The following is a 23,767-nucleotide window of genomic DNA, read 5'->3' as shown; positions in this document are numbered from 1 at the left end:
CAATTGCCTTCCAGGTGTGTGTTTTACTGAACTCTTCAGTGAATTCCATCCTTTTTAAAGAGTACAAGAAGTGTTTCCTCCTAGAATTTCTGTTCTACCTGTTGGTGTCACAACAGCTTTGGGCCAGAACATTTTCCCACAAATGCAATGTTCCATTGTATGTTATTTTCTATGTTTGATGACACATTTTTCTCCTTCCTACAAAAGCTGTCCTTCACACAAGAGGCCCGAGTCAGCCTTAAAGAAAATGCATCACCTGTAAGTGATTTACAAGGAAATACTGCTGAGTGTATCAGTGAGATGTGAGAGTATATGCTAGTAGGGTCACAATGTCTAACTTTAAGAAGATGTGAATGGTTGTTTGTGTCGTCATATTTACACCTTATACGCCTCACTCATACTTGTGCTGTATAGATTAAAGCCAGTGTCCAAGGTAAAGAGCTCATTGTGTCCCCACTGAGCATCACTGCTGAAAGTGTCACCACTGCAACCACAACTCAAGTTACCAAGGTAATAACAGAGACTACCGTGTATTCTCACCACTAGTAGAACACACTGTCAGCAGGTAGACAATGCAAAAACTAAGCAACATCTCTCAACAGTTTTTTTTTCAAGCAAGTGCATGCTGTTTGAGAATAGCTAATTAAAGAAGAAACATAATGTGCAATTACTAATAAATGTCACAGAAGTCTATTTAGCTAAAACCTATTCCTGTCTACATGCTGCAGACGGTAAAAGGAGGCTACTCAGAGACCAGAATTGAGAAAAGGATTATCATCACAGGAGATGATGATGTAGATCAACATCAGGTGAGGAAGAGTAATTACAGGATGCCGTGACAGTCAACTGATCTCAAAACTTTGATCCTGTCCGTAGGCTCTTGCCATGGCGATCCAAGAGGCCAAGCAGCAGCATCCTGACATGCTGGTGACAAAAGCAGTTGTTATTAGGGAGACAGAGTCTCCCACTGAGGAACTACAGAAGGTAAAGGAGAAAAAGAGTCAGTCTCTATCTTTGCACATAAAAAAATCGAAATTATTACATGAATTTAGTTAAAACCAGCTTATAAAAAGGCATTAAAACATTTTAATGAGATCGTGCTCGGATCAGATTAACACACGTAGTCTATGCGATTGGAAACCAGATCCCGCTTGCACTTTCATCAATCAATCATTGGAGAGGGCTTTCTACGCATGCGCCATTCTCAGCGGAGGATCACGGTGCCGCTCTTAACAACATTAAATTTACAAGTGAAAAAGAGGACGCCGGAGGGAAGAGGGATGTTTACACCACCAAGGAGACAAATTACAGCTATACATACTGAAATACAATTAAAATACTGAAAGTCAATATTTATATGGGTAGAATAAAAACCTACCTGTTTAATTTGTAGCAGAATGTTCTTGAAGATGCCAGTTTTAATACGTGATATGGTGCCTGAGCACATCCCCGATGGAAAGAACCATATCGACCTGCTGCATTTTGTCTAACATAACGAGCCCAAACACACATACAAAATGAAATCGCCTTCCTGAGGAATCGGAAGTTGATGGAGTAGCCAAGTATAGGTTCGAACTCAACTGAGTACCTGTAAAGTCTGGAGGACACAAGGTTTCTCACATCCACCAACCGCAGATTCCTAGATCATCAGTATAAGTACTTCTATTCATACAAGTAATTTGACCTTTGCCAAGGTCTGGAAGAACCATACTGTCACCCTCATATGAAAGAAAATTGGTTAGGATACTCAGGAACAACCCAGGAACCACCAGGGCTCAAGCTTACCATAAACTGGAAATTGCTATAACGCCAGTGTCTCTGTGCACAGTGAAGCCAGTTTTTCAATTTTCATCATCATGGACTGAAAGGGTGCCAACCAAGAAAGAAGCACCTCCTCTGAAATCAACACCTTCAAGTTTGACTGACATTTGCAGCTGCTCATATGGACAAGCCAAATGATAGATAGATACTTTATTGATCCCCAAGAGAAATTCACATTTCCAACAGCTCTGCAAATGCCTTCTGAACCAAAGTTGAATTGAGCTCAATGTGTAAAAGTGCCTTGATATAACTTGCTTTGTGAATTGCCAAATCAAGTTGACTTGAATTGGTAGCGTCATGCTCTAGGGCTACTTTGCTGCCACTGGTACTGGTGCACTGCACAGAGTGGATGGAACCATTAAGAATTCTTCAAATCCAACTCAGATCAACAGCTAGATGGCAGAAACATCTTGGTATTCTAACAGAACAATGATCCCCAGCACACATAAAACTTGTATTTTTTTTTCCATTTACAGTCCTGATTGGCCGTGGTGGCTCCTGAAGCGGGGGACATGAGAGGATCCTCTCCCGGTGCAGCATGCCACCAATCTGATAAGAGGACTTTGTACTCCTAAGACTACTAACTGACAGAACAGACTGTGAGCCACGATGCAGTAGATCGCCTCCTCTGTCCTTGGAGACAAACCGATTGTGACTCTGCTCCGACTCTGACCCTGATCCGGACTCCCGTTCCTGTCAAAGCCTATATCAGCCCTGATTGGTCAGGGAGGATCATCTAATGGAGGATTATTTGGTTAGAGGGTTTGGCAACAGTTTCTTCAGTTAGATTGATTGTATTTGTACTTTACAGCCGATCCCCTTTGCCCCATTAACATTTATTTACAGATGACTTCTTCCTATATTACAATCATCTTCCCTGCACCATTCTCTCAGAGTACATGAAATAAATAACATATACGTAAAGGAAATGGATTGGATCAAAGAAGGGGCGCAATGCTGATACAGGTTTCACCATGTAAACACCCTTCGGTTAATGGCACCTTTAGCAGTCTGACAAACTTTTTACATTTTTATCTGAAGAACATCAAACTTCTGTCCAGTGTTTGCCTGATACGTAAATCAATATACTATCAGATTATTATAATCTGCATCATTCAATTACAAAACAGCAGAAGAAATTATATATATATATATATATATATACTTTTTTTTAAATACACAGATGGTCTCATGAAAGAAGAGAGACATTTTTATCTTGGGAAATGAATTGGTCCACTATGCAGCACTGACAGCACGAGACAAGCAACTTCCAAAAAACTCCACAGATCATTGGACCAATTTGTGGTGGACTCTTTCGGATTTTCACGGACTCTGCTGTAAAACTGAGACATTCGTGAGGGATTTTACCTTCCAAGCCGTGTTCAACTGATGAAGATTACTCTTATTCCATTTCTGTCATCACTATTACAGCTTTCTTTGAAATCCTCTGTTTCTGGGGCAGGGGACAATGAATTCTAAATGTTTAAAATGTTTTAGAAATGTTTATGCTCCTGTTTTTTCATTGTCGTTAAACCTCCTAATTCTACTTTATTTGGCTTTCACGATCCAATATGGTTTACATGCTATACTTGTTATACTCTGCTCTTGGGCGTTTCATTCTTGGGTGTGAACATGCTTATATGCCAATCTTGTATCTTTTGTCACTTTGTTATAGGTGCTGTGTGTAGTGGCAACATTTGTTATGCAATTAACTGAATTGAATTCTAGCAAAAAAGCAGTCACGCTCATTTTGTTCCATGAAATGTGTTACTTTCACTGTTAACTTTTGATTCCATATGTTGACCAGATAGTGACACAAAAGGCTGTAAACATTACAATGATGTGGCATATCCTAAAAAGTATTGTGAACTTGTTATTCTATATTGAATTATGACATTTTCGAGCCCTGTTCCTCAATCTCAGAAAGAGTAAATCACTGGGAGTGGCACCTATTTTGTGACCTTGACATGCTTGCTGCATGAAAGTCAACTATGTGAACCACTACACTACTAACAACCAAAGCTAAAATAACTCATTTTTTCATCTTTCTTTTTAATCTTTGAGTTTTATCAGAAACCTTTTTGGAGAACACATGGATGCGAGAACGAAGCAAAACATAAGGGCTGGGGAGCTGAAAGGCACTCAAATCTGCTGTTGTGTTGGTCATTTTTGAAGGGAAAATTGAGTCATTTAGAATACCAGACACATTTGATAGTGCAGTGATTCATACACTGTATCTGACGTTTGAACACATTCACAATTGCCCTGTGATTGACATGTGATGTACCACCAATATCCCTTATAAGCCTGTTTTATCCCAATTCCTTTCCAGTGATTCTCAAAGGACTGCAATCTAGGGAGCCAACAGCAGCAGTCGCTGCTCGTTGAGAAGAGCGATATGTGTTTCCAAAACTCTGTTCATGAGATTTGTTACGAGTCACTTTTTAAAAAAAGAATATTTAGAGGGATCTGGTTAAAAAGTCACTAACTTGGCAACACCGATCTCTCCTGCATAGTCGTATTGTCCTCTGGCAGACCAGCTGTGTTAGAATGCGCAGTTGCAATGCATGCAGCTACTGTACAGAGTTGTATCGACAACCACAGTCCCACTGAAGTCCGACAGTCCCATTATAATGTGTTTATGAGTGAGGGCCAACTTTAGTTCTGGCAGTCCAAATACATGAATGTATGGGAAACACTGCTTTTCATTGTTTTTCCTCTTTCAAGTATTATTTATTGCAGTGCTGATTGTGAGGACTGCTTTCTCTTCCAGTTTAGCCAATGCTGAACATTTGTTGTGTGCAATAGCATACTTCTTGGATGACCTCCCCTACTATACCTTGCTTGCATCGCTATCATCCACATGAATCCCTCTGATAGAGCTTGAGCCGCGTTGCCGTCGGTGTTAATCTTGTGCTTCTGGTAAGCGAAGCAGTGGAGCGCGCTGCTTGTGAGATTCGCAATAAGCAGACATTTATACTTATCAGCTGTCCTCCAAAAGGGAGAAAACTGTGAACTGTAATTCTTATCGAAATGTAATAAAAAGCTACAGCACGCAGTCGGCGATAGATCAAACTGAACCGACAGCTTGTGATATTCTCATTGTCCAGTCCTTACATCCTGTCCCACTACTGAGTAGATAAACAGAATGTGTATGATATACCGAGCTGCAGCTGCATGCAGCACTCACGCTATAGACTGGGGAATAACTTAGTGTTGGGCACACTACTTAGACTATGTTGATGAAGACGTTCCACGCGCCATGTGCTGAAATGGAGCCTAGAAGAGCCTTAGCCATTTATGAGTATTCGTATTTCTGAGTGTTATCCTGTAGACTGTGCAAGAAATGTCACAACTAGGAGCTGGGAATGCCACATAAATGTGTCTTATAATTGGAGTGCAGGAGCCAGAGCTCCTGTGCTGATGATCACAAGGCATACACACACAATAACGGCTTAGTTCACACTGCCTTGAAAGTGTATAGCTGTCTGGGAAGGATGTGACCATAAACACATCTAAGTTAGTTCAGTAAGTTCAGAAATATATCGGTACAGTTCAAGTACAAACCAGCATAAGTACAGATAATGGAAATACGCTTTGTTCTGCCCGAAGCATTAAACAGAATTCACCTTCAATTCTACACTGCTTTTGTAATACATTGCATGGTGGTGTGTATGTGCTGTATATGCTTCCATTCTACAATGAAAACATACATGCATAAATAAATGTCTCAATATGGTACAAAGCCTGTCTTTAATTGTCATTCTCGTACGATGAGGAAATCCGTTTGTTCCCCAGCAATGGAACGCCAACTCGCAGCACAATTACAGCATGAGTGTTAATCATAGAGGACCACTGTATTACTTATGAGGTTATATCGCCATCAAGTGGCCACCTTTAGTACATGTATTTGAACGCATTTAAACGAAGAACTGGATACTTTATTGTGTGGCACAAATAATACCTAAATATGACACTTCATTATTGACGCTTTTTGCGCTCTGTATCACAACTGTACTGTCAATTGGACTAAAAATATTTATTAATTACAAATAACTGAAACAGTGACATTTATTGAGGGGTCTAGTAGCATTTTTGCTAATAAATTGGTGACTAATCCCTCACGTCACGCTTTCCGTAACTATTTTACGGCTAACAACCCGATAGGAATTTTTCCGTAGCTTGTTTTATATTCATTTATTCAATGAATATAATAAGGACAGTTCAATTGTAATGTTTGACACCCTATTAAGGTATTATTGTTAAATGGGTTTAAAACTGCCTTTAATGGCAATCCTTTGGAAATTAGCTAGTTTACCTGTCATGCTGCCATTTTGGGGAAGACCAATCCTGGGATCAGTGTTGCCAGATGGGAAATGACCAGTTATCATACCTGGAGTTTAAAATTATCGTATTTTAAGGGAAATTATCGTACATACCCGTTTTGATATTTGATATTTGAAAGGGAAACATTACCACAGACTGTGTAAAGTATGGCTTATAATGAAGTTTTACCTTTAACTAAAGGGAAAAAGGGTACCACTGACAGAACAGCACCCCCGCTGGCTACATGAAGGCACGTGAGACAACGCACAGCATCTGGCACAGTGCAGGGTGTATCCTATGTTTTGCTAATTGTGTTTGCTAATAGCCATGTATTGAAGGGGTTAAATTATTTTACATTAAATTATCTTTTTATGTAATTGATTTTACAGTGGGTGAAATTATTGTACAAATTCCATAAGTGTCTGGCAACGCTGCCTGGCCTAGTCACGTGACTGTCACAGACAACCACTTTAGTCATTTCGGGACGTAATGTGTTCAAGCCAATACAAATCCAATCCAATCAATACAAAATAAAAATAAATCCACACAAAAATGTTCAGGTTAAATATGAGGATGACTCATCCATCCATCCAGTTTATCTTCACCTGGGGAGTATGCTGGAGCCTAGCCCAGGCGAGAGGCAGGGTACAGCGGTGAGCACATCAGACATAATGAACGTAGCACCCGAAATTACATGCTGTCATTGAACACAACCATCATCGCTGATAATTGCTGGGTTGCGAGTGAAGTCACATTCGGCTCAAACAGATGGGGGTCAAACAAGCGTATTCGTAGGCAGACAAGTGAAGTCAGAGCGAAAATGATGCATAGATGCGTCTGCTTTGATGTCCCCTCGTAGTTTCCTGGAGCTGGTATTTCCCACAGTAAGTGCGTATAGTTTGCAATGTGAGGGGAAAAAACGGTGTATTTATTCTATGAAGTGTATTACTGCATGCGGTGGCATGAAAATATTTGACTAATATATTCCATCATGCCTCACATTTATGTGCTTTACCTGATACTGAGTTGGATGTACACAAACCAAGGGAAAGACCAGCAGGGCCTGGTGTTGTTATATAAATCAATATCCTTTATTAACACAATATAAACAACAAAGCAACAGAGGAATCCCTCGCGTTGAGCTGACAGGACACGTCAGGCAGGCTGACGGAGACAGAAGCATGATTGTTCACATGTCATGGTACACATACAATATACATAAACCTATCCCGGGCATGACCCATATGAACGTTGCATGTTCCTGAAGCAAGACGACTAAGCACAGTCATGCTGAGCAACAGTTAGTATGAAACAGTTATACATACAAACCAAATAAGTCACCTTTTTTAGAAAGTTTCTCTCATATAAATGATTTGAAGTGTACAAAACAGTATATTACATATTCACTGATGCATGATTCAGCGCAAGACCCAGTAGCCTACAGTGCACTTCCCTAGAGCATAGAGCTACACACAGACTGGACAGCGCCTCTGCACAGCCGTTCCATAGGGCATCAAGAGACTATGGCAGGGGAAAAGGAAAGATCAGCAGCATTGTCTTTAATCATCATCCTTAAATCACACAACTATAAAAAATGCACCAGAACTCATATATTGCCACACAGAGCAGACCCCGCCCCCATTCCCCTCCCAAAGCTGACGACATCCGACGTGTATCAACACAGCAGCATGTAAACATCACTGTGGCTGCATCATAGTTCTATGCTTCTCCTGTCCTCAGTATACATTATGATAAGTTAAGGCTCTTGAAGGACCTGAGGGTTTTGAACGTATGATGAGGCACACAGAAGGCAAAGAATAGCTATTCACACACGGCTAACCAAAAGAAAGAGGAGCATGGGAAAGCCACGTGGGTTCAGTCACCAGTACAGGACGGGGACCCGCAAGAGATGGAGCGCTTCTATTAATTAGTCAGAAGGATGTCTCGAAGAGATGCTCTATCACCAAAAATGACTGGCACTAAAATCATCGCATGCTAACCGACCTTTTTGTAAAAATCTCAATGTTCATATTTGAAAAAGTAGGCCGCTGGCGGTGCACTTGTGCATACGCTCCTTATCAAATTTTCAAGACTAGTTGAAAATTTTTTATTTTGTACCGTTGGATCTTAAGGAGGTTCTAAGTAGAGCTTTAAAATACAAAAAGAAGAAATGGGAGTGAGACCAAAAAAAATTGAGTGAGCAATTTATTGCAAATGACCGTGAGAGTGAAAGGGGCTGTTCATCAGCTGATCGAATGTTTAAGACAAAAAAATCTTGGCAAAAACATGAATTCAATGTCATTTTCTGTCAGGTATTCACACTGTCATGATCTCTTGGTGGCAAAGGCAAAAAAGCTTTCTCTCATTCAGTCATTTTAAACTTCTTAAAAGATCCCAAAGGCTATGGAACAAAAAAAGTCAAGTGGTAAACCCAAAACAATGTCACCGGCCCTGAGCCAGAAGATCCGATTGGCTGTCCGTCAAGACAGGGAAAGATCCTCGGCCCAAATGAAGCTTGTTACGGGTTCCGAGTGCAGTCCAATAACCATCAAACGGCATCTGCGAGAGAAGGGTTTTAAGGACAAAAAAACGTCTTCACAGGCCTCGTGTCCTTCAACACTACAAAATTGCCCGTTTGCAATTTGGAACATGGGACAGAAAGTTTTATTCTCTGATGAGAACAAATGTAGCCTTGACGAGTCCTGATGGCTTCCAATGTTACTGGCACGACAAGGAGATCCCACCAGAGATTTGTCCACACGGCACAGTGGAGGGGGCGGCATCATGACCTGGACTGCTTTTTCCTTAAGTGGAAGAATGGATTTTCAAGTTGTGCAGGGGCGTCAAATGGCATTTAATTGACATTTTATTTCTATTTTAGGGGGCCTTTAGCTTTTTTGAGCTTATGGTCTTGAACTTTTGATCAGCTGATGAACAACCTATTGCAGTTTAATGGCTTTTTGCAATAAAATGCTTAATCAAATAATTGTTTGTCTCCCATTTCTTCTTTTCATTTTGTGAAGCTCTACTTAGAACCCCCTTAAGATCCAATAGTGCAAAATGTAAATTCTTACAATTTTACAAATGGTCTAAAAATTTTGATGAGGTGTACACGGCCAACTTTTGTGCAGCAGCGTGGAAATCCTACCTGTCAACTTTTGCATTTGAAAATAAGGGAAATTCTCTTCATTTTTTTAATGATCTTTTTTAGTTACTGCAAACTATTTCAATGGGAGGGCCACAAAAAAGAAGGGCAAATCCGGGAGTTTCCAGCTAAAAACAGGATGGTTTACAGGTATGGTGAGAATCTGATCGTGACTGGTTGTCTATATGCCTTGTGATTGGTTCACCACCACGACACGGTGTACACAGCAGATTAAGGGAAACATCCTGAAAAAATTCTGAAGAACTGCTATGAGGCGATTCCTTGAAAAAAAGTGTTTTCAAAGTTCAGCCAGGGCAGATTCTGTATGTACAGTAAAATTAGAACAATTGTCACGTACATTGTACACTGTGTACGCTACCAGTCAAAAGTTTGGAGACACTTTCCCATACAATAACACAATAAAGTGTCTCCAAACTTTTGACTGGTAGCGTACACAGTGTACAATGTACGTGACAATTGTTCTAATTTTACTGTCGATAAAAGCGTTATTTTCAAGTACGTTTATTTCTTTCATGACCGTTATTATCACAGTGAGGACACTTTTTATTTAGTTTGCATCCACTGTGAATATCGTCCTGCGACAATTCATTGCACTTGTAATTGGAATCCACGCTTCACTGGTTCGGTAAAGCATTAGCATGTTTTGTTTATGGACATATGATTCAGATGCAAGTCCTCTTCTTTGACAGGAAAAGTTGACCAAATAGGCTTTTGAGAGCAAAACAGATATAGTAGATATAGTCTTGACAATAACATGGAGATATAACATCTGTGATTTTGTTAAGACAAATGTCAAATTCCATTCCTAAACATTTGGAAAAGATATGTCATCTGTCATGTACGTACTTACATGCGTTCGTCCCGGTACACGGAGACTGGCATCAAATTTAATTTTGGAAGAAAAAAATATTCAAATAAAAACTGTAACGCTTGGCATGTCATACAAAAAGAAGCACACAAGACATTTTCTCTTTCTCTTCTTATGAAAGCTGCTTTGGTTACAACACAGTCGTGACGTCTGTCCAACTCGCTCACAAGGTGTTGTAGGGGACTCCTTCCCAGACGTCACAGACTTTTTTTTCCCATCTGTGTATTCCTTTTGCCTCTATTGTAACTCGAAATGAATGGGTGTAGTTACACCAGAGTGTTTGTCATCTGCTGAAGACGGTCTCCAAGAGCTGTTTGTCATAAAGATGTCCGCGCTGTGAAAGACAGTGCTATTGTACTGAGGGCTGAAAGAGTGGAGACCTTGGATGCTGAGCCGACTGCGTTGGGACCTGAAGTGGTAATAAAAAGACACAGACTCTCAATACTTTTGTTGCGCCTTATTGTTGCAATGAAACACTCCAGACCAGGGGTTTTCAAAGTCTAACATTGTGGGTCTCCCTCAAAAGAGCAAAAGAGCTACCACAGGATGGTAAAATGTCTTACGAATGAATGATATAGTTGGTAAAGGTCATATGATGACTTTGGAATTGATTATTTATTTTTTAGTCGTTTGTAAAGTCATTTGTTTGTAAATATGAATTGTGGTCAACCCGGTTCTGTATTTAAATGATAAATACTTATATTTATATATTTAAAATGATGTTAGTTTGAGGGAAGAGTTGCTGCCAATGTTGGTATCGGTTAATATTGCTAATGAAGAGCTGGACAATATCGGATTTCGTTAATAGCCAATACCGAGCATCCCTACTTTTTTTTCCATTCTATTGTTTTAATGAAAGACTTGAGACCAGGAGTCATCAAAGTCTAATACAGCTACTGCAAGAATATTAAAATGCTTTAAAAATAGTTAATAAAGGTTATATGATGACTTTGAAATGATTATTATTGATTATTTCTTGAGTGTGCGTTTCCTTAGGAAATATGAACTGCGGTTGATGCGGTTGTGGTTGACCTTGAGTTTCTATTGTATTTTATAATATAACTAGCGTGCTCCCAAAATATCGGGCAACTGATATTATCAGCCAATATGTTAGTTTTGCAGGTCCCATGATGTAAAGGGGGCGTTGTTGGAGGTTTTTCCAGAAGGCTTTATAGGCGGAATCGGTGCGTCCCATTAAGTGCATTGTCAGCTGCCTCTTTTGAGCTGTTTTTCTATCTTTAGAATGCACAGAAAACAGACGGATGTGTGTTCATGTCTCACATATGGATTGTGGATGTGGGCAAAATTACAAAAGAGTGCAGTTTTCCACTGTATTTTATAATCGAACAAATAAATGGGTGTTCCTTACGGTGTTTTAATTACACAATGGTCGTATGCAGCGTTTTATTTTTCTGCTCTCTCTGCTCCTTCAGTGATGATGATCACTAATCTGCTGTTTTCAGGCAGCAGCAGCAGGGGAGCAGATTATGCAGCTCAGCACCGACGACACCAACTATCTCTCCACTGACCTGGTATCCTCGGGATGGTGATCTGCCGACTACTGCTGCCTTCCCCTCCTTCGCCAAAGGGTTTTATCTGGATGATGTAATCCTCATCAGTGGGCAGAGTGAGCTCCACTGAGGTGGTGTTAGTCTCCATGACATTGGGGCGGCTGTGTTGGTTCTTCTTGTACAGCACCTAAGCGCAGCCAAATCAGGGCCACAAGCAGTTGAAAAAAGCACGGCAACAAATGACCTGCAAATGATGACAAACAGCGATAGGGTGTTTACTTTGTAACCAGTGACCTCTGACTCGTTCTCCAGGGCTTTGACCTGCTCCCAGTTTAATATGATCTTGGAGTTGGACGCGTTCCACATCACTTTACCGGGAGGCTGGCTCGGTGCTGAGGGACAAAAAACATATTATTCACATCGAACAAAAGCTGTAAACACGTCGAAAGCAGACAAGGGTTTCAATTAGATATGCTCCGTACGTGGCTTTTTGGTGGTGATGCTGACTGTGCCGCTGGGAGGTCCGGCTCCTGCAGTGTTGTACGCCCTCACTGAGATGTAATACGTGGTGCTGCCTTTCACGCCGTGAATAATAGTTGACGTCTGATTTCCCACAGTTCTTTGCACATTGGCTGTGTCTTCCTTTCCACCCTTCACCCAGTACCGCAGCTGAAAAGCAGAAAGGCAGAACCACAGATGTGAACACAACACAAAGACACTTTTAAAAGGATTCTGCTCCACCCTGTCGATCAAGTGGGAACGAGGCGATACCGGACAGAAGATGCAGCATGTTATGTTGTGCATCTTTTGTTTTGCTCAGTGTGAGCTACATTGATCTGTTGGACAAGTATAGCACTTGAAGTCGAGAGGTAAACAGTAATGTCACGCCACAAAAGTAAGAACCAAAAAGTGAAACAAATCGGAGATATATTCAAACACTTCCCCTGCCAACAAATACTAATAACAGGTTTTCTTTGTCACCATGGTTGTCAGGGCAGAAACAGCAGGCACGCTTGGCAGCCCAAATATAATTTGACTTTCCTTGCAAGAATGGTTTTCACAGAGGCTGCTCCCCTGTTGACTTTGAGTGGTCAACAATTTATATTTCTGCCACTTCATGCACTCAGCGGATGGAAATAGCTCCTGCGTTCACATCTGGGATTTCAAAGATGAGTAGAATTTGGCGTATAAGGGCAATTTGTGAACATGCTTTATGTTTGGATTTGAAGCCACAAATTCTTTTCCTTGGATCAGTTAGCTAATCAGTGCAAGTTACAGTACTTAAGTAACAAAAAACACCCGTGAACCCCAAGGCCAGGGGACTAGTCTGGCCCATTATGCATGCAGCTTTTCTCTCCTTTGCCCAAGGTATTGTACATGAGCCTAAGAAAGTCATCAATAATAGAGGAGAACAGGATTCAACGCCCCATACACACACTCACATGCTTTCATTGTACACAGACGTTCAAGCTGGCACACTCTAAACGAATCATTGTGTAATTATAGTTACCTCATAGCCCAGCACTCTTTTCTTATTGGCATTCCAGGGAAGAGCTTTCCATGAAATTTCAACCTCGGACGCTGAGAGACTCTTGGCACGTACCCTCGTGGGCGCTCGTCCGGGTTCTGAAGTTGATGTATAAAGACTTCAGAAGTAGCACTCATTTTTGATGATCCCTCAAAGGGGGATCATTAAACGTGTTTCCCCTGCTATTTCTTTCATCAAAGATGATAATCATGCATTTTCCCTGAATCAGAGCCACTATTCTGATCATTAACTATAGCTGAGCCAGCAAAGCATTGACACGTAGGATTGGAAGCAGCGGTGCACACCTTCCTCTGCGGAGTAGATAGTTGTGACCGTTCCGAATGGACCTTCTCCCTCGTTGTTGTAAACTCCAACCTTCACATGAAAAGGTGAAAAGGGCTGGATGCTTTCATTTTTGAAGACGTATCTGGATGTGTCGGCGGATGGTACGGCGGCCTGCATCCAACCTGTGGCACCGTGGGGTCGGAAAGCCACAACATAGCCGAACCCCGGTCCATTCTGTAGCTCTTCTGGAACGGGCTATGACAAGAAACACACACACTTTACACAGGCAGCGGCGTACTTAGTTCATTCATGGTCTATACCACTTGGGCTCATTAGGGTCACGCATAAGCTGGAGACAAACCCCAGGTGACACTGGGCGAGCGGCGAGGTACATCCTGGACTGATCCCAATCAGTTACAGAGCACACGTAGACAAACAACCATTCACGCTCACATTCAAACATATGGAGAGTCTCCAATTAACCCGTCATGCATGTTTTGGGATATGGGAGGAGGCTGGGGTACCCGGATAAAATCCATGCACGCCCTGGGAGAACATAAAAACTTCCCACAGAGATGCTCCAGCGGAGATTTGAACCCTCGATCTCCTGACTGTGAGGCGGACGTGCTGAACACTAGGCCACTTTGAGGGGTGTTGCCATTTGTTTAATCAGTCTGGAAAGAGAGTTTCAAAATCTACAGAAAGGCCCTGTGCAATGCCAAAGAAACTTGAATTGATAAAACCCTGAACAAAACAGGCTGTGTCATAGTGTTATTGATCCATGTATTCCTGTCACTCTCAGCCATGATGAAATCTTGCCATTTTTGACAATAAAACTGTCACCATTAGAGACAAAATCACTCACGTCCTGCAGTCAACTGGCACCAATCATCCCATCAGTGTGGTAGCCTTAGAGGAAGTTGTAATGACTTTTGTCAGTTTTTACTGCTGGCTTCTGCGGTTTCCTCTTGTAATTCTTCAATTTGTTAATCCCTACTTGTTTGATTAAAGATGCTCTACCACTGGTTGGCGCTGCCATAGTCAACATGAACAATAGGTCTTTAATTACAGGCTGCTGTATGTACCAGAGTCATTTAATCCAACCTTTTCTTAAGGAAACCCAACCTTGATCCAGATGTCTTAGGTAATCACAGACCAATATCCAAACTGCCAAAGATTCCCGTTATACACATTTTCACAAAACGATGATTTGAGGACATTCAAAACAGCAGCAGTACCGAAACAACCCCCCATGTTGCTTTCTGGAGTGCTCCTGTTAGCTCTTTGCGCAGGCTTTGACACAATCGACCATCACATTCTAATAACAAGAATGTTATTAGACACCTCGTTGGCATGAAAGGAATCGCCTTAAATTGTTTTAAATCCTATCTGTTGGATCGCTTACAGTTTTTGAATATCAGTAGAAGTTGTGTGCATCTAGTAATTAGGTGTCCAACAGGGATCTGTGCTTGGACCAGTAGTGTTTGGTCTTTACCTGTTTCCCTGAAACAGTTATGGTTTTAAAAATCCATCCAGCCATCCATCCATCCTGGAGGCAGGATAGATGGATCCTGCCAATCATAGGGCACACCTACACAACCATTCACACTTGCGTTCACACCTACTGAGTAAGTTAGAGTATCCAATGAACCTAACATGCATGTTTTGGGATGCAGGATGAAGCTGGAGTATCTGGAGAACATGCAAACTCCACTCGGAGATGCCCAAATGGAGATTTGTATCCTTGATCTCCTAACTGGGGGGTCAACATGCTAACCACTAGGCTACTGTGCAGGTTTTAAAGTGCAAATAAAAAACTAAAGGTTGAGTCAGAATATAAACTTGGTTGAGTACAAGTTGGGTTATAATTGAACTTGCACGATAAAACATTGGCAGTGTTTCTTGTGAAGCTGCCCAGCAGGGGTTAATGACATTAAACAGTCTGAATTATTACTGGATTTCGAAGCTGCCTTCATGTAAAAAAGGATGACATGAATACAAACCTGATAGTTCCAAATAATGAATTGAATTATCTTTCCAAAAGTGTAAAAATGATTCACCCCCTATTGTGACAGCAACTGTTCCACCATATTGCTCTACATTATAAATATATATTTTGAAAATACAGCCTGGTGGGGTGCTCGTCCATGGGTGACAGGTTCTGTGCGTGCTTACCTCCCATGTGATGACTAATTCAGACCGACTCCCACCGCCACCGCTCACATTAGCTGGTGTGACCAATGGAGCTAGCGGGAAGAGAGAGATACGTTTCAGTCTTTCTCTTGATGCTGAAAACCTACATGGAAGCAAAAATACTGATACTTGGTATGAGACAAAACATATTAGAACACGGGCGTCCCCACTTTTTCCACGGAGGGCCATATACTGAAAAACCAAAGGATGCAAGGGGCCACTTGGATATTTTGGAGACCTACAGTATGTAGATAGGTAGATAGATAGATACTTTATTGATCTCTAGGAGAAATTCACATTGAGCACAGATATGCTAAGAACTTACTGTAATTCCTCGTCCGACTGCAATAGGTGAATATCCGCGAAGTAGGATTACTTCTATATAAGTGGAATATTTTTGCAGTTAAAGCAAAGAAAACCTGTTTAAAACCTTCTAAATACACCTTTTAGCATTATTAGAACCCCCTAGACATGAAATAATCAGTCACTTTTACACTTATATTTCCCAATACAGCAGACATAATAATACAAAATATGACCTCTTAGACATACAGTAAATAAGATATAATACACTCAGACGTTAGCGTTGACAGAGTACTTCCTGCAGTGAATCTTGTCTCATCAATGTAACGTTACTGAATACTACTGTAGAATACTGTTGGTGGTTAAGGAGCGACTCGTGTTGCACTTCAATCGCTTTATTAATGAGCATGGAACACATATGCAGTGAACATTCAGACAGGAGCTGCTGTCGGCCACAACCCACGCCAGTATCTGCTCTGTCTACAGTGCTAACCAAAGAGCTAAACACAGCTCTAGCTAGCTGAGGTCACACACGTCACTTATTTCAAGAAATAAACATATTAGTAAGAACTTTAGTGTTTTATCTTTTTTACCATCGTTGATGTTTCATTATTTTCCCAAATATTTCAACATTCTTCATTAATAAACTTGGTAAATTTTGTGCTTGTAATATTTTGACTTAAATCCCACAATATTTTGACTTTACTCCCATAATATTATAATTCTGTCCACAACCTAATTTTCACATCTTTTCTTTAATATTTCAACTTTATGCTACCAAAATGACATTTTTCTTCCTCATATTTCGTGTTTATTCTGTAAAATTTCGACTTTTCTTCTTATTAGAATACAACTTTTTTAAAATTAGTATTTTGACTTTATTTTTGTATAATTACAGATGTTTATTGCATTGCTGCTGTAATCCCCCCCCCCCCCCCCCCCAACTATTTAAACTTCCATCTTGTAAATTTTCTTGTCATAATTGTGACTTCATTCCCACAGTAGTTTTACTTTATTCTCGGCACATTCAAACTTTTTTCCGCAACCTAATTTATGACGTCTGACAAATTTCTTCACTGCTTTGCTGTTTCTCATATTATGACTTTGAAAAAAAAAACATCTTTTTAATATTTCAACTTCAAGTGGCTAAAATCATATGAATAATATGAATATTATGATTTTTTCCTCTTCATATTTAGTCTTTATTCTTGTAAAATGACTGCTGATGTTTAAATTGTTGTTGTTATTTTTAGTTTAGTTTTCTTTTAGTTTTCTTCTTCAATCAAAAACTACCATGGGCCGCAAATGGTTGCACTTTGGACACCCCTGTAGACACCCCCCTAGAATATACAGTATATCTTAACAGTCCCTTCATTTGTTCATTTGCTTTCAAGTCCTAAAACGAACATGGCATGCTTGCAGCAAATGACGATATCTATCGATTCTTCTCGTGTGGAAGAACTGGTGGATATTTTTCGCTTGCATGAAGGTAACACATTTGAACAAAAACATGAAAAAGACTGAACCAAGAAATAAGAAAATGCTGTGACGGGAACAACCAAACAAAAAAGGAGGCGAGGAGATGAGAGTTTGTGTTTGTGCAGTACTTACGCGTCCCCTTGGTCTTGGCTTGTTTGGATGGCTTGCTGGGCTCGCCAGTCCCAATAGTGTTGCTTGCCAGGACTCGAAACTCATAGTCCACCCAAGGGTTCAGTTCTATTACTGTAGCTGTCAGACGGTGGCCCCCTACCATTTTGGGAACTGGAATAAATCACAGGCCACCTTTCAGCATCAACAAGCTTTGTGTGAAGGTGTGTGTGTGTCAGCTTCAAACTGTGCTGGCAGGTCAGGAGGAGCTGCACAGCAGGTAGCCCACATAGGACAGGTGTAATCCCTCACAAGGGCATGTTGTATATGGCACGTTGCATCCCCACAGAAAAATAGAAATACACATCATAGAATACAAGTATATCTGTTTAGTGCGCTTTTATATAAGTCGTGACTGGCACACATGAAGCATTCCTTGATAAACGTGACGCCTCATGTGACATCACATACTGGAAGGCTTACACATTCAAGTAGAACAATGTCAGTTGACTGCCCGCTCAAAATAACGTCTAAACCACTGGCAACAAGAGTGAACACACCCCGAAGTTCAAATGTCCAAATTGGGCCCAATAAGCCATTTTCCTTCCCCGGTGTCATGTGACTCGTTATTGTCACAAAGTCTCAGCTGTTAATGGGGAGCGGGTGTTTTAAATTTGCCGTTATTGCTCTCACACTCTTGCGTACCGGTCACTGAAAGTTCAACACGGCACTTCATGGCAAAGAACTCCCTCAGGATGTGAAAAAAAGAATCGTTCCGCTACATAAAGATGTTCTAGGCTTGCCAACACCCTGAAACTGGGCTGCAGCCCGGTGGCCAAGACCATACACGACGGCACAGCCCCCACTCAGAACCGGCCAGGCCATACGTGGTAGTAAAAAGGCATCGCTGGGCACTGGTTTTGTTTCAGACTCTATTCACGCTCACACTGTAGGAACTGAAAACCAATTCATTTTGCCATTGACATAACTGAAGTTAGCTTAGCAGGTTTGAAAAAGATGTTCATTCTCTCTTTCAGGCCGCCACCAAGGCCACCCCTCAAGGACAAACCTCTGGCCTACAAAATTAGAATGCTCAGTCATGGCACACTTGCTAGTAATTGCATGAAAGACAACATTGGTGAATGTTACCGTCTTCTTGCTCAGTGTGTCAGTGTGCTCTGGCCCATCATCTTCTTCTCAGGTGGTCACGTTGCCTTGTTGTACATACATGAACCCCATCGGTGAATACAGGCTCATTCACTCAAAGAATACCAGGGAAAAAATGATCATGGAACAAGATGTACAGGATATTATTCTCGCCAGACATGAATACTCAGGGCGCAAATCAAGAGGTTATGAGGGGGAAAACACCCACTACAGGTACCAGGTGTCACTTAACTACACTCATGCACATTACAGTCTCCGCACAGGCTTTATCATCTGGATGGGATCCATGTTCCAGGATTCCCAAGAGTCTGGTAAAATGGCGGTCAATGGTCACGCTACAGTTGAGCCCCATTTGGACGTGGGGCAGAAATTACATCTCCTATATTCTCACCAGAGAAGAAGAATAAAGAGCAGCCACCTCCGTGAGATTGGAAGAGGCCACGGCTGGTTGGAGAGAGCTTACCTGTGGAGACAGCCTGCCACCCGAGGGAAAATGGTGTCCTGGCCTGGATGGTGTATGCGGTAATTGGACTGTGATTATCAGCACCGGGCCTCCAGGATAGAGTCGCAGTGGTGTCTGTGATTTCTTCTACCTGGATGCTGGTAGGGGAGCCTGGGGGCCCTGGGAGATGGCATAACCAGGCAATAGCAAGGAAAGAAAAGACAGATGGAAAAAAGGAGCGCAAATGTAAATCAGGAAGCGATGGAGAGATAATGGAGAGTCGCAGTGGTTTTTAACACCTGCGGCTGCTGTAGGAAAGTCAATTTGCTGTGATACCGTTGGGTGCTGTACAACATAATTACTAACTTTTTTTTAAACACTGAAGAGAGAATTTGCTATTTTTCCACGATATGCTCTCATCACATTAGCGAGGCATAAGCAGGCCCGGGAAGCATTCGCCATTTCCAATGTTCCACTGTCTTCAGCGTTGAATTTTCATGAAATATGTAACAAGCTGCCATTTTTAATCCACACAAAAGCACTGGTGCGGAGACGAGGGAATGGATGTTCTGCTTACCTCTGACAACCAAGTCAACAGCGACAGAGATACTGTCCACCTTTGTTTGCACGGCACACGTGTATTTCCCAGCATGCCTCAACTGGATGTTTCGAATCATAATGTCTCCTGCTGAATGCTGCTACCACACACAAACACAAAAAGAAGAAAAATCATGTGTGCACGCGCAAATACACACAAACACACACGGAGTAGCCTTCTGAAGATGCCCACTGTCCATATTCGACTTGAAAACGACTCCAGCCGCCTTTACTTCTGTTTTTTGGACGCTGTGCGCATTTTTTTTGAGTTAAAGAAAACATACAAGCACAAAGAGCTGGTGTCAGAACCCCATACACCGTAGCTCCGGCTGAGTTATGAAGAGCAGCTAAGGGCTTTTGAGGGAGCAATTCCCACCTTTTCAATATGGCGGAGTGGCGCTGAGCTGGTCCAGTAATAAACTGGAAGTAGTTGGAAGCTGCGGCAGAGTGACAGTTAACAATTCAGCTGAGATGTTTTATCTTTGTTCTGGAAATGTACTGCCAACTCTCAGGACGACAGACTGTACAGCATATTTATTTAAAACAACAACCCCTGAACAATAGGGGAGGAACAATCACTTCCTCTGCAAGTTTGAATGCTTTTCTTCCTTATTCCTCGAGTTTTCACTCCTTCCCCCAAGCTTAGCTTTTCACAAATATGTCAGCCCACTTTGTGTTGCAGACTGTGCTGCATGCACAACCTCTGAAATACAGAGCAGGTGCTGGAAACTGGGTGCAAGATGGGTATGTAAATTTCCTTTTATAATAAACCACAGGCAGCAGTTTTTTGGCCATAAATAATATACTTGGTACAAACATTCCCCCTGCTCTACGTCTGAATTCATTATGCCAGGGCTACAAGAGTGTAATATTGAAATACTGTACCAGTGAATGCCCATTTGTCTCCTGACCTCAATTCAATGCATTGCTTTGGAGGGGTCGGAAGTGAAATCTATGCACATGCGATTAAAGTGCTGCATATGAAAACCATTGAAGAAATGTGTTCTTATCAGCTTGTGATATGTTGATCAGAATGATTACGGTGGAAGTTTTACACACATGCACACAATGAACCATTTGAGGAGCGAATCGGCTATGATGCCACATTACTGATAGCAGGTATACAGTATATGTAATATATCATATGTATGGGTATAATAATGATCATTATAATTGTAAGTATGCTGGTACTCAGGATGCAAGGCTGCAGGTGTCTCGGTCTGCTTTTGGTATGTTTTTGTGCATAAAGAGAATCATTTTTTCTCCCCAAATAGTTTCTTTATTATTTATTATTAAATGTTTTTTTTGATGAAGCAAGACATTGAAATTGCAATGTATAATGAGTTACCATTTATGACCATGTAAAATATCAGTCTGGACTACATCTACATTCTAAAGGTCAACTGAATGTCAAATGCTATTGCTGAACTTACGCCGCCCACTTTCTCAAAAAATCCCCCGTGGCTGCCAAAGTGGATGAGCTGCTCGTTGAAGAACCAGGTAACCTTGAGCTCCAGAGAGGCATCGTGGCTCACTTGACAAGGTAGAACCACACTCTCCCCCACGGTGACGTCTAGCGTCGCTGGCAGAGTGGTGATCATAGTGGGTTCTGCAAAGAACAAAAAAACATGCGTCAAATTCAGTAGAGAAATCCACAACAGAAATAGAAACCGGCTTTTTCAAAAGCCACAGCTTTCCTCGTCAATGTACAGGACATGTCAGAGAGTTCATGGAGGAATATACCGCACTAAGCACGCAGCACAGCCAGCCGCAACAATAACTGCTGTTAGTTTTGACCTGAGCTCGTGTCTGCAGGGAGTTTGAGACGTGTCTCTCCTGCAACCTGCGTAGTCTCAACTCTCAACTCAACCTTTCACCTGGAACTCCTTGAGAAATTCCCAAAACACACTGCCAGAGAAACAGTAAACATCAGTGAGCACTTCTCCGAGCAGCCATTGCGCTCTTCTCAACCCCGCAGTGCAATGCTGCGACGTCACCCGGGAATACGGCAAGCGTCCCTTATCTGCACTTGAGAGCATGCAGTGTAGGGGGGAGAGGAGGGTGAAGGACATGAGAGAGGCGAGATGAGAGGGAGAGGCTTTGTTCATCGAGTGTAAAGCTACTTTCTCCCTCTAGGGGGTGCTGTGATTACTTGCTTGAAATTGCCACTCAGACAACATAGACTCAATTAAGCTTGGCCAATGATGAAGTGTATAGTTGGCTAGTAGTCTTCATCCACACAGAATGGGCTTTTATTGCTATTTTATGTGCTATTTTAAACATCCCAAAGGTCTACTCAAGTTGCATTTCATGTTAGTTGTTTTTGTGTAATCATCCTGCTCGATAACAAACAAAACAACAACCCCCGCCCAAAAAGGGTAAAACAAACAGACCAAAGTCTAATAAATATCTGAAACGCATTCCAAAACGTGTGAGGGCTAAACCACAGTTAGCATCAGGAGAGCATTAGCCTGAATGGTGAAGGAGTGGAAAGGTAAGTACAGGCGGTCCTCGGTCTACGTGTGATCTCCGTTCCTACGACGACGTTGTGAGTCGGAACTTATCAATTAAGTCACTCAGTTTCATTAAGAATCTCAGTTTCATTAAGAACGAAATGAAACACCTACTTACTTTTACCCCCGTGGTTCTCCTGCAAGGACGGGGAGATGAAGACCACCTTTGTCCTTCATGATGGCCCAACACCCCAACCCAAGCATGCGGCCAAAGTTAGTCTCGCTTACTTCACATTTTGCAAAGTCTAACTTCACTTTTTACTTTCTTTTTCTTTAATGCACAGCCACCACAGGAATCTGGCTCACACCTGAGAAACAATGGAGGTTAAAGTTCAAAAGTTAACTAAAAAGAACAAAAGTGTACGTGTTCTTCTGCCGCTTGCCCGTTAATACTTCTCTTTTTCTTTTTGTACAGCTTTAACAATTTATGCGAGTGCGTCGTAACCGCGAAACGTCAGAACTAGACATGTACCGTGTCTTTTTTTTCAAACCAATACTGATAACTTTGTGCTTCTCAAGAGCGATGTGGTACTGATTACCCTTATTTTTATATCTGCTTTTAAAATGCTTATTCAACTGTAGTTTGTGCGCACGGAACTCAAACAAATTTGGATTTGACGGATTGTACCTGTTGATATGTCCTAATAAAATATCATGACATTACTTCTACCACATCACTGCTATCAGGAGAACCAGAGTCTGGAGGGGAGGGAGCCACCCGCTGTGGCCCAACAAGGTGCACTGTATGTGGACAAATGTTCCGAGCAGCTGGTGTGACGCTACGGAGGTCTCTGGCAAACCTTCTGCACTTTTCAAACGCCGCGGCCCTATCGTTTCAGGTGCCCGGTAAGGTTTTGTGTGCTCGATGGGGTTTTTCCCTCTTTGTCGCGGCGGGTACAACTAAAACGTCTGCCTCGGAAAGTAAATGTTTGTTTACAAGAGAAATCAGGGAAGTTACGACAGGGGAGCTTGACTTGCTAACCCGCACAGTAGGGTAAGCTCGCCTCATCGGGGTGTTTTTTAAATTATCGGTTATGTTACCGGATTTGTCAGTATGACGTCATCATTCCCTCATATTGACCCGATAATTATCGGTGCGATAATTATCGGTGCGATAATTATCGGTGCGATAATTATCGTGCACTCGCGGTCGTAACCTGAAACGCTGTAAAACAAGGGCCGCCTGCAGATGAAATGTTGAAGGGCACTGTGCACAACTCACGCCCACGCCGCAACCAATATAGAAATACCTCCAACTCCCTGAAACACACTGGCTTCATACTCCACCAGTTTTGTTCAAAATCAACTTTGGAGTTTTTGGCAACTACAGCTGGCAGACCAACACACAAAAAAAGACGGCGGTGGAAAAACAAAACCTTCACGAAGGATTTATCATCAGGAATGTTTTACTCCTCTACCTACGCTGCATGGTAATGTGCTATAAACCTTTATTTGCCTTT

The 23,767-nt window shown here is 41.7% G+C and overlaps 2 protein-coding genes across 14 annotated transcripts in view; one reads left to right on the top strand and one right to left on the bottom strand.

The window, feature by feature from the left end:
• The window catches only part of LOC129185897 (band 4.1-like protein 1), a 66,739-nt gene extending 61,173 nt beyond the window's left edge, over positions 1-5,566 (top strand). For all 11 annotated transcript variants that reach the window (XM_054783533.1, XM_054783527.1, XM_054783525.1 and 8 more), the window contains 5 exons: positions 208-258; positions 415-510; positions 729-809; positions 877-984; positions 2,298-5,566. In XM_054783533.1, the coding sequence (XP_054639508.1) occupies positions 208-258; positions 415-510; positions 729-809; positions 877-984; positions 2,298-2,303 (342 nt within the window). In that variant the 3' untranslated portion in view covers positions 2,304-5,566. The remainder of the gene's footprint in view (positions 1-207; positions 259-414; positions 511-728; positions 810-876; positions 985-2,297) is intronic.
• A 1,631-nt stretch (positions 5,567-7,197) lies between these two features.
• The window catches only part of LOC129186123 (contactin-4-like), a 140,340-nt gene continuing 123,770 nt past the window's right edge, over positions 7,198-23,767 (bottom strand). For 2 of the 3 annotated variants that reach the window (XM_054784030.1, XM_054784031.1), the window contains exons 13-23: positions 21,228-21,403; positions 19,775-19,895; positions 19,219-19,377; positions 17,613-17,762; positions 15,681-15,751; positions 13,526-13,760; positions 13,203-13,318; positions 12,175-12,361; positions 11,972-12,084; positions 11,711-11,879; positions 7,198-10,590 (exon numbers count right to left, since the gene is read on the bottom strand). In XM_054784030.1, coding sequence (XP_054640005.1) covers positions 10,499-10,590; positions 11,711-11,879; positions 11,972-12,084; positions 12,175-12,361; positions 13,203-13,318; positions 13,526-13,760; positions 15,681-15,751; positions 17,613-17,762; positions 19,219-19,377; positions 19,775-19,895; positions 21,228-21,403 — 1,589 coding nt within the window. In that variant the 3' untranslated portion in view covers positions 7,198-10,498. The remainder of the gene's footprint in view (positions 10,591-11,710; positions 11,880-11,971; positions 12,085-12,174; positions 12,362-13,202; positions 13,319-13,525; positions 13,761-15,680; positions 15,752-17,612; positions 17,763-19,218; positions 19,378-19,774; positions 19,896-21,227; positions 21,404-23,767) is intronic. The other variant, XM_054784032.1, reaches the window with a different exon arrangement.

Source organism: Dunckerocampus dactyliophorus, chromosome 8 (assembly GCF_027744805.1).
Source record: "Dunckerocampus dactyliophorus isolate RoL2022-P2 chromosome 8, RoL_Ddac_1.1, whole genome shotgun sequence".
Classification (NCBI taxonomy): domain Eukaryota; kingdom Metazoa; phylum Chordata; class Actinopteri; order Syngnathiformes; family Syngnathidae; genus Dunckerocampus; species Dunckerocampus dactyliophorus.
The sequence above is the reverse complement of the archived record's forward strand: the minus strand, read 5'-3'. Positions and strand labels throughout refer to the sequence as shown.